The sequence below is a fragment of the Salvelinus fontinalis genome, chromosome 31, assembly GCF_029448725.1.
Source record: "Salvelinus fontinalis isolate EN_2023a chromosome 31, ASM2944872v1, whole genome shotgun sequence".
Classification (NCBI taxonomy): Eukaryota; Metazoa; Chordata; class Actinopteri; order Salmoniformes; family Salmonidae; genus Salvelinus; species Salvelinus fontinalis.
The window spans coordinates 28451816-28469425 of NC_074695.1; the positions used below are offsets into that span (position 1 = coordinate 28451816).

At 43.2% G+C, this 17610-nt stretch overlaps 1 protein-coding gene across 5 annotated transcripts in view; it reads left to right on the forward strand.

Annotated features, from left to right (window-relative positions):
• The window catches only part of LOC129829982 (signal peptide, CUB and EGF-like domain-containing protein 3), a 124222-nt gene that overhangs the window by 30273 nt on the left and 76339 nt on the right, over positions 1-17610 (forward strand). For all 5 annotated transcript variants that reach the window (XM_055892066.1, XM_055892065.1, XM_055892068.1 and 2 more), the window contains exon 2: positions 13394-13516. In XM_055892066.1, the coding sequence (XP_055748041.1) occupies positions 13394-13516 (123 nt within the window). The remainder of the gene's footprint in view (positions 1-13393; positions 13517-17610) is intronic.

The following is a 17610-nucleotide window of genomic DNA, read 5'->3' on the forward strand; positions in this document are numbered from 1 at the left end:
AATATAACAATCTATGTACAGTGTGTGCAAATGATGTAAGATTAGGGAGGTAAGGAAATAAATAGGTCAAGTGGCAAAATAATAACAATTTAGCAATTAGACACTGGAGTGATAGATGTAAAGAAGATTAATGTGCAAGTAGAGATACTGGGGTGCAAAGGAGCAAAAAAATAAATAACAATATGGCGATGAGGTGGTTGGGTGGGTTATTTACAGATGGGCTGTGTACAGGTGCAATGATTAGTAAGCTGTTCTGACAGCTGATGCTTAAAGTTAGTGAGGGAGATATAAGTCTCCAGCTTCACTGATTTTTGTAATTTGTTCCAGTCATTGGCAGCAGAGAACTGGAAGGAAAGGCAGCCTAAGATGGTGTTGGCTTTGGGGATGACCAGTGAAATATACCCGCTGGAGCGTCTGCTACGGGTGGGGGTTGCTATGGTGACCAGTGAGCTGAGAAAAGGCGGGGCTTTACCTAGCATAGACTGATAGATGACCTGGAGCCAGTGGGTTTGGCGACGAATATGAAGCGAGGGCCAGCCAACGAGAGCATACAGGTCGCAGTGGTGGGTAGTATAAGGGGCTTTGGTGACAACACGGATGTCACTGTGATAGACTACATCCAACTTGCTGAGTGGAGTGTTGGGGGCTATTTTGTAAATGGCATCGCCGAAGTCAAGGATCGGTAGGATAGTCAGTTTTACGAGGGTATGTTTGGCAGCATGAGTGAAGGATGCTTTGTTGTGAAATAGGAAGCCGATTCTAGATATCATTTTGGATTGGAGATCTTTAATGTAGGGTATTTATAGGGTATATAACAGCACTCTAAGGCACATTATAAACTGGGTGATTCAAGCCCTGAATGCGGATTGGCTGAAAACCATGGTATATCAGACCGTATACCATGGGTATGACAAAACATACATTTTTTCTGCTCTAATTTTGTGATAACCAGTTGATAATGGCAATAAGGCACCTCTGGGGTTTGGGATATATGGCCAATGTACCATGGCTAAGGGCTGTGTCCTAGCACTCCGCGCTGCATCGTGCCTAAGAACAGCCCTTAGCTGTGGTATATTGGAAATAATGACCCAACAAATCTCCAGGCTGTGTAAGGGCTATTTGGCCATATACTGTACCTCACCCCCTCGGGCCTTATATAACAACACTAAGGAGTTTAACAACACTATAGGGTATATAACAACACTGTAAGGTATATAACAGCACTATAAGGTATATAACAACACGATCAGGTATATAACAACACGATCAGGTATATAACAACACTGTAAGGTATATAACAACACGATCAGGTATATAACAACACTATATCAAACTATTTCTCTATGGACCTCGCTTTGTGCATGGGTGCGGCTGAGCAGTTGTTGCTCCTAGTAGTTTCCACTTCACAATAACCACTTACAGTTGACCTAAATTTGACAAACTAAGGTTGGAAAGGTTGAAAGTCACTTAGCTCTTCAGTACGGGCCATTCTACTGGCAATGTTTGTCTATGGAGATTGCATGGCTGTGTGCTCGATTGTATACACGTGTCAGCAACAGGTGTGTCTGAAATAGCCATGTCCACTAATTTGAAGGGATGTCCACATACTTTTAGTGGATGTAGTATAAACTATATAACAGGACTATAAGGACTATAATAAGGTATATAACAGCACTATAAGGTATATAACAACACTGTAAGGCATATAACAGCACTATAAGGTATATAACAACACTGTAAGGCATATAACTGCACTATAAGGTATATAACAACACTATAAGGCATATAACTGCACTATAAGGTATATAACAGCACTATAAGGTATATAACAGCACTATAAGGTATATAACAACACTGTAAGGCATATAACTGCACTATAAGGTATATAACAGCACTATAAGGTATATAACAGCACTATAAAGTATATAACAACACTGTAAGGCATATAACTGCACTATAAGGTATATAACAGCACTATAAGGTATATAACAACACTATAAGGCATATAACTGCACTATAAGGTATATAACAGCACTATAAGGTATATAACAGCACTATAAAGTATATAACAACACTGTAAGGCATATAACTGCACTATAAGGTATATAACAGCACTATAAGGTATATAACAGCACTATAAGGTATATAACAGCACTATAAGGTATATAACAGCACTATAAGGTATATAACAACACTGTAAGGCATATAACTGCACTATAAGGTATATAACAGCACTATAAGGTATATAACAGCACTGTAAGGCATATAACTGCACTATAAGGTATATATATTGAACAAAAATATAAATGCAACATGTACTGTCCCCCGGGCGCCAAAGACATGGATGTCGATTAAGGCAGCCCCCCGCACCTCTTTGATTCAGAGGGGTTGGGTTAAATGTGGCAGACACAGTTCAGCTGAAGGCATTCAGTTGTACAACTGACTAGGTATCCCCCTTTCCCTTTCCTTTCTCTAATGTTGATCCCATGTTTCATGAGCTGAAATTAAAGATCCCAGAAATCTTCCAAACGCACAAAAAGGTTATTTCTCTCAAATCTTGTGCACATATTTGTTTATATCCCTGTTGAGCATTTATCCTTTGGCAAGATAATCCATCCACCTGACAGGTGTGTCATATCAAGAAACTGACTAAACACCTGGATCATTACACAGGTGCAACTTGTGCTGGGGACAATGAAAGGCCACTCTAAAATGTGCAGTTTTGTCACACAACACAATGCCACAGATGTCTCAAGTTGAAGGAGCGTGCAATTGGCATGCTGACTGCAGGAATGTCCACCAGAGCTGTTGACAGAGAACTGAATGTTCATTTCTCTACCATAAGCCGCCTCCAACATCGTTTTAGAGAATTTGGCAGTACATCCAACTGGCCTTAGAACCGCAGACCACATGTAACCATGCCAGCCCAGAACCTCTACATCTGGCGTCTTCACCTGTGCGATCATCTGAGACCAGCCACCTGGACAGCTGATGAAACTGTGGGTTTGCACAACCAAAGAATTTCTGCACAAACTGTCAAAAAACGTTTCTGCGTGCTTGTCGTCCTTACCAGGGTCTTGACCTGACAGCAGTTCAGCGTCATAACCGACTTCAATGGGAAAATGCTCTTCACGGAAGAATCACGATTTCAACTGTACCGGGCAGATGGCAGACAACTTATATGGCGTCGTGCGGCGAGCGGTTTACTGATGTCAACGTTGTGAACAGAGTGCCCCATGGTGACGCTGGGTTTATGGTATGGGCAGAGATAAGCTACGGACAATGAACACAATTGCATTTTTATCAATGGCAATTTGAATGCACAGAGATACCATGATGAGATCCTGAGACCCATTGTCATGCCATTCATCCGCCGCCATCACCTCATGTTTCAGCATGATAATGCACGGCCCCATGTCGCAAGGATCTGTACACAATTCCTGGAAGCTGAAAATGTCCCAGTTCTTCCATAGCCTGCATACTCACCAGACATGTCACCCATTGAGCATGTTTGGAATGCTCTGGATCGATGTGTACGACAGCGTGTTCCAGTTCCTGCCAATATCCAGTAACTTTGCACAGCCATTGAAGAGGAGTGGGACAACATTCCACAGTCCACAATCAACAGTCTAATCAACTCTATGCGAAGAAGATGTTTTCCTGAGGCAAATGGTGGTCACACCAGATACTGACTGGTTTTCTGATGCATTGACAGGCATAACTCAGGCCCATACTCTACACAATTTACACACAATCCCCCATAATGACAAAGCAAAAACAGTTTTGTTGAAATTTTTGCAAATGTAAAAAAAGAAAATGAAATATTGCATTTACGTAAGTATTCCGGCCCTTTACTAAGTACTTTGTTGAAGCATCTTTGGCAGCCTTGAGTCTTCTTGGGTATGACGTTACAAGCTTGGCACACCTGTATTTTGAGAGTTTCTCCCATTCTGCTCTGTACATCCTCTCAAGCTCTGTCAGGTTGGATGGGGAGCATCGGTGCACAGCTATTTTCAGGTCTCTCCGGAGATGTTAGATCGGGTTCAAGTCTGAGCTCTGGCTGGTCTACTCAAGGATATTCAGAGACATGTCCCGAAGCCACTCCTGCATTGTCTTGGCTGTGTGCTTAGGGTTGTTGTCCTGTTGGAAGGTGAACCCCAGTCTGAGATCCTGAGCGCTCCAGAGTAAGTTTTCATCAAGCATCTTTCTGTACTTTGCTCCATTCATCTTTCCCTCAATCCTGACTAGTCTCCCAGTCCGTGCCGCTGAAAAACATCCCCACAGCATGACGCTGCCATCACCATGCTTCACCGTAGGGATGTTGCCAGGTTTCCTCCAGACGTGACACTTGGCATTCAGGCCAAAAAGTTAATTAGTGGATTCATTAGACCAGAGAATCTTGTTTCTCATGGTCTGAGATTCCAAGCAGGCTGTCATGTGCCTTTTACTGAGAAGTGGCTTCCGTCTGGCCACTCTACCATAAAGGCCTGATTGGTGGAGTGTCGCAGAGATGGTTGTCCTTCTGGAAGGTTCTCCCATCTCCACAGAGGAACTCTAGAGCTCTGTCAAAGTGACCATCGGGTCCTTGGTCACCTCCCTGACAAAGGCTCTTCGCCTCACGATTGCTCACTTTGGCCGGGTGGCCAGCTCTAGGAACAGTCTTGATGGTTCCAAACTTCTTCCATCTAAGAATGATGGAGGCTACTGTGTTCTACGGACATTCCTTCGATCTCATGGCTTGGTTTTTGCTCTGACATGCACTGTCAAATATGAGACCTTATATAGACAGGTGTGTGCCTTTCCAAATCATGTCCAATCAATTGAATTTACCACAGGTGGACTCCAATCAAGTTGTAGAAACATCTTAAGGATGATCAATGGAAACAGGATGCACCTGAAATACATTTTGAGTCTCATAGCAAAGGGTCTGATTACTTATGTAAATAAGGTATTTCTGTTGTTTAATTTTAATAAATTTGCAAACATTTCTAAAGACCTGTTTTTGCCTTTTCATTATGGGGTATTGTGTGTAGATTGATGGGGATTTTTTATTTATTGAATCAATTTTATAATAAGGCTGTAACGTAACACAATGTGGAAAAAGGGAAGGGGTCAGAATACTTTCCGGAAGCTCTGTATATAGCAGCAATATAAGATATTTCGTTTAAGGTATATAGCAGCACTGTGAGGTATATATAGTGGCGTACTTCATTACTGTAATACGCTTTTCCACGGTATAGGAGGGTCTATGAGTCAAGTGTGGCCACACGTCACAGCCATTCATCCTCATTATATGGACACAGCACAGCATGGCACCCCAAACACCGGATGCAGCCCATGAAAGCCACAGAGCATTGACCGCCATTCAGAAAGGTTGAGTTGAAGTTGTAGGGTAGCTGTAGGGTAGCTGTTCATTCAAGGCTGTAAAAATTGAATGTTCACTCAAAGCATCGCCGGGCACGATGGTCTCCAAGCAACAGATGGTGAGCAAGGACATTCCCACTGGGCACACACTGGTTGAATCAACATTGTTTAATTTCAATGAAATTACGCTGAATCAACATGGAATAGACGTCTGTGCCCAGTGATCTTTGTTCTCCGGTAGAGAGAACTTTGTTCTTCTCTTTGTTTTCTGGTAGAGAAAGCCACACATGAATGCACTCCCAGGCCTTATGAGCCAAAGAGCTATACTGTTCTAGTATAACATGAGCTTGAGCTGCCCAAGATCTCACAACGTAAGACCCCAATGACGTGTCAACATTCTACCCTGTGAGCTTCCTACCCAGTCTCATTTAGTGTCAGTAGAATGGTAGCTACTCCTGGCTAGATATGAACACCTGCCGTGCTGTTTCAAATTAGACCAGGATAATGAATTGACAGTGCTGCTACAGCTCTTATTTACAGTACACTCTTAACAGTTTGTTTTATTCCATCGTGTTCCGTTTTGTTCCTTTTTCTTATTACCGTACAGTAAGATCCATCTACAGTAGACTCTTTCGCTGCATGGTTGGTGGACCCAGCTGGGAAGAGGTTTGAAGTTGGTGTCATTGTTTTTAGAAGATCATGATCAAGTCAGTGGTCATGATTCCTAAACATTTAGAGTGTGTGAAGGATGGGTGAAACAGCCCCAAATGGAAGCAGTTCATATTTTTATTCACAGCTTTTAAAAGCTTTGCCGGACATCAAACAGTGCATCCCTTCATGAGCCGGAGGGGATTTGGGTGGGGGCGGGGGAGGATTAAAAAAGTGCACTAATATTGACGTCTGCATTTCATCAAACCCTTTTTTAGACCACCGGTCTCCTGCCCTAGTCGGTGCTGATCAGAAGGTGTTCAGATCAGAAGGTGTGTTGATCAGAAGGTGTGCAGATCAGAAGGTGTGTTGATCAGAAGGTGTGCAGATCAGAAGGTGTGTTGATCAGAAGGTGTGCAGATCAGAAGGTGTGTTGATCAGAAGGTGTGCAGATCAGAAGGTGTGTTGATCAGAAGGTGTGCAGATCAGAAGGTGTGTTGATCAGAAGGTGTGCAGATCAGAAGGTGTGTTGATCAGAAGGTGTGCAGATCAGAAGGTGTGTTGATCAGAAGGTGTGTTGATCAGAAGGTGTGCAGATCAGAAGGTGTGTTGATCAGAAGGTGTGTTGATCAGAAGGTGTGCAGATCAGAAGGTGTGTTGATCAGAAGGTGTGCAGATCAGAAGGTGTGTTGATCAGAAGGTGTGCAGATCAGAAGGTGTGTTGATGTACAGATGGTGTTGAGTCGTAAGCCCCATCAGTACTGCCATTGGTATTCTTAAAAAACAATTTAAGAGTGATGATGGACTGGCCATCCTGTTTATTGTTTCTATTATTACTCTATGACTAAAAAATGATCTGCATTCCTGTCTGGATTTGGGATTACTCATTTTAGTCTCAGACTCTTGACATTCCTGTTGGGCATTATGCATTGGTCAGCCACAACAACACTGGCCTGGCTGGATCACTGTTCTGTTTGCCTTAGTCCTAGCATGCCGTTCTGTTCTGCCAAGGGTCTACCCTATAGGGTGTCCCAGCATTATTCATTCTATTTCAGTGGTAGGAGGAGGAAGGGGGTTGGCCCAGGACAGGGCAGGGGCGGTCCGGGTTGATCGAGCAAACAGTCAGGGTCTCAACACACAAAGTAAACATTACCCTGTGTTTGAACTGTACACCTTGAGTTTGGCAAATCTCCCACACACTCTCTCCCCTCTTCCCTCAGCCCTGTTCCCACTCACACACCCCTTTCCTTTTAGCTGACCGGCCCAGCTAAATACACCGCTTATCCCTGGACCTGCCCATTAATCAGAGGGGGAAAGCACCTCTGACAACGTCTCACCTCCACAGCCCTGGCCTAGAAGCTCTCTCTGGCTCACATGTGGGGAGTGTATTGGACGTGGCTGCACAGCAGCGGACTCAGAGAGTTGTATGATTGTTCTTCTCGAAATATCAAAAGAAACTCATTGACTTGCTGTATGTCTGAGTACTATGATGCTGAGGATGGAACCACATTTGTCTGAAGATCTTTGTTAAACCAAGGCAATAATCAATTTGATTCAATCAATTAGCTATCTCCCCTTCTGCTCTCTAGTCTAGGAAAAATGTTGTTCATTCAAGACTAGAGCATGCATAGTCACAGTGACTGATTTACAGGCTGATGATAGGAAAAGCCTGGAGACATAGCAGCTTTCCTGGATTTTGGTTGTTAAACCAGGGCTTAGTTCATGACATGCTCTCTTTTTCACTTCATGCGGTATTAAGAGCACCCAGCTACCCCGGCCCAGCTATGAAGGGAAGAGACTAGACTTTGAATGATGTGCCTCATTACAGGGATGCTACTCAGAGAAAGTGCATTGGCCTACTTGTCTTCCTAGGGATCCAACCGTAGGTTCAAGCTTTGAGCAGAAAGGTCAACTTACTTACACAGAGTATGTATTTCTGGGCTCCTAAACCTGAAACTGAATTTCTACATGAAAACAAAACTACAGCAACAATACAACAATTCACACATTAATTTCCATGAGGGAATTGGGTAAACAGCTGACCATTTCCCAATTTACATTTTTTTTTGTTCTTTCCTTTGGTTGTTTTGACTTTGTTTATTCATCCTTGTCTCAAATCACTGACTTCAACATCTGCTGCCTTAACTTGTTCCCCACAACTTTGATACATCAGCACCAAAGAAAAAAATCTACATACACAGACGGCCTGAAAAAGCAAAGCTTTTCATCTGTAGCATGAGTCAATTTGGAGGGCAGCGTTACTGAATGCATTCGGCAAATTTGTTTCTGAAGTGTTCAGAGGGTTGTCCTCGGGACTGAACCGTAGGACCTATTGATTCTGACATGTTTATTTTCACAGGGAAAAAGGCCTTTTGGATTTCTAATAACTTCTTTCAGCTTTTGTTGTGCATGTGTTGGAGGGAATGCACCCAATTCCCTAGATGGGTGCATTTTATTTTAACAACCAACTCCTCATTCACTCAGCCTACAGGGTCCACTGGTCCCACTCACACAGAACTACCCTACGCCTTGACCTCTTTCTCCCCTCTCCAGATGAAATCCTGCAACTAGTCATGTCTGGCCTCGCAACAACCTACCCTCTTGACCCCATCCCCGCCTCATTTCTCCACACCATCTCTGGAGACCTTCTCCCATTCCTCACATCCCTAATCAATTCAGCCCTGACCACTGGCTGCGTCTCATCTGACTTCAAGATGACCAGAGTCACTCCCCTCCTCAAGTGAGACTGCTCTTCTCTGTCACAGAGGCTCTCTGCTCTGCCAAAGCTGACTCTCTCTCCTCTGTTCTCATCCTTCTAGATCTATACCCTGCCTTCAACACTGTGAACCGTCAGATCCTCCTCCCTACTAGGTTTGGGCAGTATCCAGATTATCATACCTTCATACCGACCTTGTGCCATAGCGGGATATTCCGTAATACTGAACACAAGGGGCACTGTTTTCAAACCCCACCGATACTCTCTAATCCGAAGGTTAGCAATGCTAACAAGTACATGTAAAATCCCATAAAGAATGTTAACTAAATGCTAACAGGCTTATTGCAAACATTTTGTACAGTTTCTGACTTAAACTATACATGTATACAAGTAACTCAAAAATGCTACTCACACAAAACAAATATTAGCCAGCTAGGCTCTTGATCCAGGAGTGGATTCTCTGCTGTTACCAAGCGAATGCTTGATTTTGGAAGATAGCTAACTAGCTACTAAATTAACAAACCAATTGCACAACTGCAGAGCATTTAGCACATTTTAGGCTGTTAACTTAAAAGTTATAAGATATCTAGCTGGCAAACATTTAGTTGTGAATTCCATACTGTAATTAGGTAATCTGGCGCATGCTGCAGAACAGTGAGGCTGCAGTCTCTCGTCGCTATGTGTTTTTAAACAAACACCATGTGAAAGGTGACTGGGAACTACCATAAGCTTCATAATAATATGACAGGTAAAATGAAGAATGCAATGTTCTTTATCTCCTAACGTATTGGTCAAGTTGACTGCAGGTATTTACTTAATGGTATTTTTCAACGGTATTGAAAAACCATCCTGTAGCTTTTTGAAAAATATCCTGTTATACGGTATATACGGTATAACACCCAACCCTACTCCGCACCCTCTCAGGGTTGGGCGTCTCTGCACACTTCTGGATTGCATCCTACCTGGCAGGTTGCTCCTACCAGGTGGCGTGGAGAGGATCTGTGTCTGCACCGCGTGCTCTCACTACTGGTGTCCCCCAGGGCTCGGATCTGGGCCCTCTCCTGTTTTCTCTTTACACCAAGTCACTCGGCTCTGTCATATCCTCACATGGTCTCTCCTATCATTGCTATGCGGATGACGCTCAACTACTTTTCTCCTTCCAACCTTCTGACACCTAGGTGGCGACACGCATCTCTGTGTGCCTGGCAGACATCTCAGCTTGGATGTGTGCACACCACCTCAAGCTCAACCTCGACAAAACGGAGCTGCTCTTCCTCCTGGGAATGGCCCGCCTGCTCCAAGACCTCTCCATCACAGTTGACAACTCCACGGTGTGCCCCTACCTGAGTGCAAAGAACCTTGGCGGGACCCTGGACAACACTCTGTCGTTCTCTGCAAACATCAAAGCAGTGACTCGATCCTGCAAGTTCATGCTCTAAAACATCCGTAGAGTACAACCTTTACTCAGACAGGAAATGGCACAGGACCTAATCCAGGCACTTGAAATCTCCCGTCTAGGCTACTGCAACTCTCTGTTGGCCGCAACCCGCCTGGTGTTCAACCTTAAAAGTTCTCCCATGTCACCCCGCTCCTCCGCACACTCCACTGACTTTCAGTCGAGGTTTGCATCATTTTCAAGATCCTTGTGCTTTCCTACGGAGCAGCAAGGAGAACTACCCCTCTTTACCTTCAGGCTATGCTCAAACCCTACTTCCCAACCCAAGCACCTGCACCTGCCCGAGTCCTTGCCCATCTTTCAAAAAAGTCTGAACCCCCCCACCCCCTGAAAAAGAAAAAAAGGCACTTCTCTTTTCCCACTAACACTGACTTTGCTGATAAATACTTTGGTGAGGGAAAATGTACTTGATACGATTGTGATGTGTTGTTGTCTCATCTGGCTATCTTAAGATGAATGTACTAATTGTAAGTCACTTTGGATAACAACGTCTGCTAAATTACTAAAATGTCAAATGTAAATGTATCTGACGTGTTCTTTTCTTTTTTCATGGCTAAGATTCTATTTTTGCTCAAAGTGCCACTTTATTGAATTACTCCTGGAGTTTGAGTGACTAACTAACTGACGTTATTTGTGAGCCATTTAAAAAATGACCGTTTCTGTAAACAAGATATGAACTCATGTAGAATAAAAACATATATATTACTCTGTTCCCTGATCTAAACTGACAGCTCATGAGCTCACAAAGTGTTGGCATAATTACCCACTTCCCTCACTCTCGTTTAGCTAATTAGGGGGACACAAATTGCTGTCGCCTTCAAGAACACAGCACTAGCAGAGTTGTGCTTGTTCCATGTTAGTCAGAAATGTATCAGTTATAGAGGTGTATCAAACTGGAAGCTCATTCCTATACAATGCTATCTAATTGTAGAATAATATTATGAGCTTTGAACAAATGTTGAGGTTGGAGAGCCTTGGCCTTGCACAGCAAACACTGAGCTTGGCTCTGCTCTGTTCTTAAGTGTTAAGGAGAGGGAGGTTCAGTGTAATTGAATGTTGTCCAGATTTGTGGAAATATAATATCTGTATAAAGTATGGCAGTGCTTGTTGAAATGTTGAGTTTAGCTTCAGCCAATCTAGACAACAGATTCGTCTGTGTAGGCTTTGCTTAGAAATTAGTTTCCCACACACTCTTGTGCGTTTTGAGTGAAGTGGTTGCTCGTGATGGTTGGGTCTGCTGATACAGGAGGTTTGCGGATTGAGGAGGTTGATCTCTGCAAGATTGGTGATACCAGAAGAAATAGAAAGTTGAGAACAGTCATATAGACAGGTCATATAGATCATAATGGAGCTGCACTGCATTAGCTTATACATGATTTCTGAAGCATCTACATTAGCCTTATAATGGGTTTATGAAGTCTGTTTGAAGTTTTTTATTGATTTAGTGTGTCTGTTAGAAAATACGTACAGTTCACTCGTGGTTTATGTATACAGGATATTATATTGTCAACAGCTCAGTTGCAAATCAAGCATGATACTTCCAAAAAAGTTTCACATCTTGGCGCTACACTAATAGTCTTACATCTGAATCACTTTAAAGCCTGACTGCATGCACAATTAGGATTTATTCTGACAGATAGACTGACACTCTTTTCAAACAGCATATTCATTCATTCCAAGGTGTGTTGCCTCAAATCCTAAATTATTGATTTTTGAACGCATAAATTATACCACAGTTTATCTTGTTGTGAAAAGTGTTCTATTGCATCTTGTCTGAGATGTAAAAATATATATTTTTAGAACAATGTGTTAATAAAAACAAAGCATTATTTAGCAGTAAAACCAAGTGCACCTTCTCCAGACAGTTAATGATCTAGAGTTGAATTGATGACCCGGATAGGAGCATTAATGTAAAGTGGAAATGTGAGATTCTTTAGTTTTTGTTGTTAATTAATATTAATCACCATAGAGCCTTAGAATCCTTAAACCTGACTAAAAGATGAATCTGTTTTTATGTGGAATGTTGCTTGCTTGACTATCACAGAACCTTTCCAAATGGTGGTTATCCTATTCATCCTTAAGGATAATCAGTGAGGAGAAAAGAGACAGCCTGTTTCTATCCCTGAGGAGAACAGCATGTGTTTTCTAATGTCATTGTCCTCTGTGGTCAGGCCCATGGAAGTGATGGTCTATGGCTCCCAGGGTAGATGCTAAGCTAACGGGGCTCAGATTTCAGCCAGTGTTCCCCTGGGATCAGTCCTCGGGGCCCCAGCATAGAGAAGATTTGTGATAAGGGTCCTATATTGGAAGCTGTGTAAACTTTGTTAAGCTTTTCCACCCTGCGAACGGGGGGGTAATCCCAAACACCTGGGCTCTCTAACCGGGATCAGGTGGGATTAGGGAGAAGGGCACCATAGAGCCCACTTCGCCCCACTTCACTCCCCAGTAACTCTTTTAATAAAACCCACAATTTCCCATATCTATGTGCGTGATCTTTTATGAGAATATATGATCAAGTGTTGGGATTTTTACATCCTCCTTTGTTCATAAAGTATTTACATTGATCTCAAACTAATATCCTATTTGTCCTAAGTTTATATTATTTCCTGATCACATGCCTGATTATATATTTATAGACTTAATTGTTCCCTCTAACTCTGGTCCATTACCATGACAGAGGGCTATCTATCCTATCCTCCCAATGAAAGCATTGGCTTCTTACTCCATTTCCTGACCCATGTATCAGAGGTACAGATTGTCCAAGTCAGCAGCCAGTCAAACAGAGGTTCATCACAGGTCAATCAATGATAGACTGTTTATTTACGCATTATAATAATTACTCAACTACTTATTTATTGTTATGAAGCAATCGGTTCTTCAAAAACGCCTGAATGAACTGTTTATTTGTACCATGGTTTCCGAGAACTATTAAGCTGTCAAACATAGCACAGTGTAGCAGGGTTTATTGAGCTGAGTCGTTTTGTCTTTATCAAGTGTGACTGCTTGTATTCTCGTGGTGGTCTGTCTGTCTGACCAGGTACTTTACAGAGGTTGTGTATCCACAGTGAACATCCTATAGTGAACACCTTGTCAGATTGATGATTGACCCTCCTCCCCTAATGTACATTAGCCACCTGGGGGTAATAAACATTGTTAGTTGTTATTGTCCTTAGACCTCACTGTTCCCTCCATCTCTCCCTGTCTGTCAGATGTGGATGAGTGTGCAGAGCAAATTGACAACTGCAGCACCGATGCCATCTGCCAGAATACACTCAAGTCATACAAATGCATCTGCAAGTCGGGCTACAAGGGGGATGGCAAGCACTGTGAAGGTAAGGTGTCAGAGACGCACCCATGCACACACACACATACACACACATAATGCTTTACATTTCTCATAGGCTTTAAATCTCAGACAAGAGAGAGGATCGAGATGCTACGTGGAAAGGGAGAGAGAAAAAGACAGGTGCAGCCGACTGCTCCTTTGTGTCAAATATTAAATGAAGCAGTACAATTCCTACACATTTTAGAGAATATTAAGATAGCGGATGAAACAGCAGCCAGAGGCCTCTGCCTGCCAAACGGTCAAAGATATTTCCACAGCCCAGGGCTTCTTGTGACTCTAGTCTGTCAGACACAACCCCTGTTTTTTTAGCAGGGAGCGTTCAAAGCCTCTGGACCGTTATTTCCCTCCATTTTTATTAGTATTACTGCAGAACCATTACTACAGAACCAAATCACAATGTCATTTTTTCCCCATTGCTATTATAATTATTTAATTTATTTGACTGTGTTTGTCATTGCTCTTTTCCTTCAGGTTATAAGGTTTGCTTTTGAATTTAACGTAAAAAGGAAAATAAAAAACTGCCCATTTGAAAGGCTAATCTAAGGTGAGGACAGAGTAGAGAGCTGATTTCTGACAGTCTGTGCCTCTCTCTCTTCAATAGCAGCACATCTGTATAGACTCCTTCAGGCCCATTAAAACCATCAGTATCAGTGTAGTTGGCCATGAGCTGCCTTCCTCTCTTGTATTGACTGGGGTTAATAATTCTATGAATAATCATGGAAGGTAGAAGGCAGTGCAGTAAAGTACAAGGCTGCTGGTCCTGCCCTGGTTTCTACACACTGAGTTGTTATTGACTTTACCTGGGTTATACTAAGGACAGGAGGAGGATGGCCTGAAATAAAATGTATGATCGTGATTTGGTTTTATTTTTTCATTTGAATTGAATCTCTTCGCCAATCATTAGTTTTCATTTCTGTATTGATGACTGTGATTATTGGTCTACTGTTAACGAATGCATTGACTCGTCATTTTATTTCTCCTTCATTTTTATTACCTAATTCAAAGTACACTTTAATCAAAGAAAAACCTGATGGTTTCCGTAAAAGGGTAAAAAAAAAGTACAAATTTAACCAGTGTAGGTTTCAACTGCATTCAAAAGCTGCGCAAGTGGGGCAGTAGATGCGATACTGTAGTGGTGTTGATATGGTGTTCCTGAAACAAACACCTTAAACCCTGGCAAAGCATGGGCCAATGGGTTGAATATGCTGAGCTAGAATTACAGCCTTTGCTATCATAACATTTGACGTGTAGGCCTCGTGCTTGTGGGTGAAGAAGTGTGGAAATTGAGATATTAGGATAGCTGTTTAAATATACTGTCCCTGTGTTGCTTTTCAGTTCATTCTGAAACTGTACACACTAGAGGATTACTGGTAGTATACACTACATGCCAAGCGATTAGGCCTGACAGTCGGTGTTCCAATTCATCCCAAAAGTGTTCGATGGGGTTGAGGTCAAGGCTCTGTGCAGGCCAGTCATGTTCTTCCACACCGATCTCAACAAACCATTTCTGTGTGGATCTTGTGCACGGGGGCATTGTCATGCTGAAACAGGAAAGGGCCTTCCCCAAACTGTTGCCAGGAAGTTGTAAGCACAGAATCATCTAGAATGTCATTGTATGCTGTAGCGTTAAGATTTCCCTTCACTGGAACTAAGGGGCCCAGCCTGAACCATGAAAAACAGCCCCAGACCATTATTCCTCCTCCACCAAACCTTACAGTTGGCACTATGCATTCAGGCAGGTAGCATTCTCCTGACATACGCCAAACCCAGATTCGGATGCCAGATGGTGAAACGTGATTCATCACTCCAGAGAGCATGTTACCACTGCGGCGAGCTTTACACCACTCCACCTGACGCTGGGCATTGCGCATGGTGATCTTAGCCTTGTGTGCAGCTGCTCGGCCATGGAAACCCATTTCCTGAAGCTCCCGAAGAACAGTTATTGTGCTGACGTTGCTTCAAGACGCAGTTTGGAACTCAGTAGAGTGTTGCAACCGAGGACAGACAATTTTTACATGCTACGCGCTTCAGCACTCGCCGGTCCCGTTCTGTGAGCTTGTGTGGTCTACCACTTCGCAGCTGAGCCGTTGTTGCTCCTAGACCACTCCTAGACCCCTTTCCACTCCACAATAACAGCGCTCTAGCAGGGCAGACATTTGATGAACTGACTTGTTCGAAAGGTGGCATCCTATGATGGTACCATGTTGAAAGTTACTGAGCTCTGTCAGCAACGGGTGTTGCTGAAATAACCAAATCCACATACTTTTGGCAATGTAGTGTATGTTTTATAAGCTATCGCATGTCTTTGTTATTTACGAGTCATGAGTAAAGAAAGATTGTAGAATTGTTTTATGTATGTAACAATTTGAAAGACTAGAGTAGTTAAAATGCTAGGAGAGGGCAGGTTTAAACTCAGAATAGAGCATGTACTGTATGATTAAGCCGCCAACCCTGTCCATGTCCATCCAGTCCAATTAGCTGATGCGTCTGTCTATCATCTACTCTCTATCCCACATCAGGTACTAGATGAGGATTATTTGTCTAAAGGCTAATGGCTAAAGGCGATATTTTATCATACGGTAACGGATTTAACATCTGCAGAGATCTCGTTATGATTGCGGAAACAATTTGATTTTAATGACGGACTCACTCACACACTAAAGAACACAAGGGGAGACAGAGAGCTGGTTTCAAGCGCAGAGCGCAGCAGGTGTTTATTGCAAAGGACCACAGGAGGAGGCAGGTAGCTGGGTCCAGGGTCAGGCAGAAGGTCATGCACAGGGGGTCCAAAAAGGCAACAGTACAGGCAGGGAAAAGGCTAGTAATGTAGACCGAGAGATCAGGCAATAGGTTGATAACAGGAAATCCAATAGGCTAAAGTACAGGCAGGGAATAGGCAAAAGGCGTCGTGAGGCAGGCAAAAATTATCATACATGGGAGGAGTAAATCACAGGTAAACCCAGCACTCCGAAAGACATGTGTCACAAAACAAACAATACCTCACAGTGATGGGGTGCAAATAACTGAAGTAAATAGTGTGTGATAATGACATACAGGTGTGTGAACAGGTCATTAGAATTCAGGTGGTTGGGTTCTGGAGAGTGAGCTGCGTTCAGGGGATCTATGTGTTTGAGAGTGTGAGCTGGAAAGTGGGCTGGAAAGTGAGCTGCGTTCAGGGGATCTACGTGTCTGCGGGTGTGAGTTGGAAGCAGACATTACACACACCAGACGCTCCTTTTATCCCTCACACACACACACACACACACACACACACACACACACACACACACACACACACACACACACACACACACACACACACACACACACACACACACACACACACACACACACACACACACACACACACACACAGACACACACACACACACACACACACACACACACACTTTGCATGTTTACCCATACAATAACACCAAGGTTGAGCATTCTGTATTCACCGACTGTTAAGCACAGGAACAGTATTTTACCCTGCTACTATAGGTTCTTAGAGTTCTGCTGAGAGAGGAGAGAATTAAAGCAAAACAGGGAGAGGGGAGAATAATACATATTCATGTGCTAGTTCTAGATATGGTACTTGCTGATGGGGCTTGACTCATGGTGTGAGGAGGGAACTTTGGTCCTTAGAGTGGTCTCATGTGACGTGCTGCACTGAGACTCCTGTTGGCAGGCTGGCAGACATGAGGCTGGCAAACACACCTTGGCAGGGCACACCCTCTGTCTCAAGATGCCAGGGAGGTTGTCAGGGAGAGCAGGGAACAGGAAACATGACAGGCTGGTTCAGAACCATTCTATCCACTCAATCTAGTCTAGTCCATCAGCGGCAGCTGCATCATGCCTCAGTGCCTCTTAGCAAAGTCCCCTGTTCAAGTCATCACAGAGACCTCTCTCTTTCTCTTTCTCTCTCTCTTTCTCTCTCTTAATCTCTCTTTCTTTTAACTCCTAGAACATGATTTAGTTTTTATCTCACTGGTATTGCCCGTTGAGTAAATCCACCTGTTTGATAGGAATTTGATGGTGCTGCATTCATGAGTCAAATTGGTCTGTAACAGACTGAAG